Source organism: Nerophis ophidion, linkage group LG08, assembly GCF_033978795.1.
Source record: "Nerophis ophidion isolate RoL-2023_Sa linkage group LG08, RoL_Noph_v1.0, whole genome shotgun sequence".
Taxonomy (NCBI): domain Eukaryota; kingdom Metazoa; phylum Chordata; class Actinopteri; order Syngnathiformes; family Syngnathidae; genus Nerophis; species Nerophis ophidion.
The window spans coordinates 41,705,312-41,707,840 of NC_084618.1; the positions used below are offsets into that span (position 1 = coordinate 41,705,312).

The 2,529-nt window shown below is 38.6% G+C and overlaps 1 protein-coding gene across 1 annotated transcript in view; it reads right to left on the bottom strand.

The window, feature by feature from the left end:
• Positions 1 to 1,199: 1,199 nt before the first annotated feature.
• Positions 1,200 to 2,529, bottom strand: part of lix1l (limb and CNS expressed 1 like) — a 15,344-nt gene continuing 14,014 nt past the window's right edge. The window contains exon 6 of the mRNA XM_061908586.1: positions 1,200 to 2,529. This exon is cut by the window's right edge and continues 76 nt beyond it. Within this exon, the coding sequence (XP_061764570.1) occupies positions 2,354 to 2,529 (176 nt within the window). The 3' untranslated portion in view covers positions 1,200 to 2,353.

Consider the following 2,529-nt stretch of genomic DNA (forward strand, 5'->3'; position numbering starts at 1 on the left):
TCATCATGATTGTTTTATCAGCAGCGCATTGTGAAGTATACAGTTCAGAGTAGAATGATTTGAAGGAGTCATTAATGACTGAAGGAATGACTGTTAGTTCACCTGTGGGAGAACTAACATATACATTTTCTACTGCTTGTGTATGTATATATGTATATATATATACACACACACACACACACATCTGTATTGTTTCTTTTATTTAGTTTTGTTTATCTAAAGATGTTTGTTCTGCCCTGAGCCGTCATTGTTCCCATTTGGACTTTTTAAGCAACGGACACAGTGTTTAGTAAGGCAACAACAATGATGCAATCTACATGTTTTAGCTGCGACATGAAAACTTGGTCGGATATTTGTAAATTATTGTGTATGTAAATATTTTGTTTGTTCTGGATTCAAATCGTGGACTTTGTTTTGTCTTATGTATTCGTGTTTGCGTTTTTTGCGTCTGACAATCAAAGCTTGTTAGTACTTGTAACATTAGATTTTTACCAATAGAGGGCGATATTCGCTACACCTGGGGTTTGCTTGTGTTAAGTCACATTCATTTATATGCAATGTTTTTTAGGGATGTTGCTTTATATGCAGACACGTATGTAGGTTGTGTGAATGTATTGACATTAAACCAATTGTATGAAAAATACATAGTGGACATCGTACTCTTTGCTTATGTTTATAGTTTCAGTCTTTCAAACTCAACCGAATAAAGAAATATTAAGAATAAAACTGAGGAAAAAAAAAATCAATAATAAATCCTCCACAAAACTTTTGGAGCTTCTTTTCTTTTATGCTGCAGCCTCCAACTGCACATGCTGGGGGCGAGTAGCGAGGGCAACATAATGTTGACTGCTCAACGTAGTTAATGTGTAAAGTATTGTAATAAAAGTGCCTTACTTTGTCTGGAAATGTTCAATATGTACCGTTTGTGTTCTATTGTTCAGTAAAAAAATGCAATTTAGTTGCAAAATACCTCTTAAGTCCACATTATTTCAAATACATTCTATAATGAATGTTTATGAACCCTGGGGGAAATTCAGCACATTACATTTTGGGTTTGGTTGAGTAATTTCCAGTGGTCTTTTTTCCCCAACATGGTAATTTGATCAAGATTTTACATCCTTTGTGCAATGTTTTCTAATGGCCTTTAATCAAAATTCAAATCGAGTTCACTCTTGTACTTACATGAAAGCACTCAGATGTGTAAACATGTATCAGTTTATTTATTATATAAATCTACTAAATGTATAAACATTGAATACAAAACACTCATAAAAATACACACAATGAACTGGATACGTTCCTCACAAACACCAAAATACTGTTTGGATAAGATGACGTAATAGAAATACTATGCACCCAAGGTAAAATGTTTTGTGTTAAAAGCCCTCAATATAAGGATCACACAAATGCATTTTTTGGAAAGATGGCTTATGTTTTAAAAAAAAAAAAGACATACAATAGTAAAGTCATGGGAATGAAAGGCAGGCCCGGGATATAAACAGAGCTGCCAAATTGAGGTTAAAGTGAGCATTACAGCACATGAATGGTCCATTGTTCACGGCGCCATTTGAACTTCGAAGCGCTTTGCTATGGTGACCAAATGACTTGCAGGCATATTTCTACTACTGCTCCTCAGTAACATTAGATTCAACTGAATAGTGGCACGGTTTTATTAAAGGAAATGGGAGGTGAAAAGGGATTTAAGCAAGTACGCCTGCTACCATGTTTGTAAAGGCACCATTATAAACACCATATAAAGATCGAGCATTTACTGTGCTTTTTGCTCTTTTTTTATATGCATTTCTGCATTAATCCAACTTTGAGGCTTGCTGCTGTTCAACCAGCAATACTCGTGCCCACATCAACTCAAAAGTTCAACAAAATAGTCCAAACAGGCAAGGAAATGTGGGATTATCACATTTAGAGCTTTGAAGCGCTACGGCTCTGCTACACGCGTGTGTTGTATTGACTTAATTGACACGCACGTGACGCACCAGTCAAATATAAACCTTGTGACCGGAGAAGTCAACAGTCTAAATTGCTGGAACAACATGTTTTTAGGTCCTTCGGTGGACTGGGAAAACGTACATTCTGATGCAAACACACCCATTTTATGATGTACAATCCTGCGCATTTCTCTTCCACGCTAATAAAAAACACAGAAATAAGCACTAAATAGTTTTGATGGCCTCGCACATTCCCAGATGAAAAAGCAGCTGTGAGGCCAGACAACATGTAAACTCCAGCCAGCTGGTGCGGCAATTTGACATGGAAAAAAAAGCGTATTTTTGAATGACGAGGCACCAAAAAGGTAAACAAGCAATCGTGGCTTGTTTGGCGGCTTGAGGCGTTTTTAGTGTGCGGGCAGCGTAGCGGCGTTAGCGGCGTTGAGCTGGCCCACGGCTAACATCAGGATGTCCTTCTTCTCCTTGTAGAAGCGCAGCTCCCGCCCGGCCAGCCTGGCCTCCTCCAGCTCGCGCTCGGTGGACGCCAGCTCCTGGGCGATGGTGCTGGCTACACTCTGCTCCC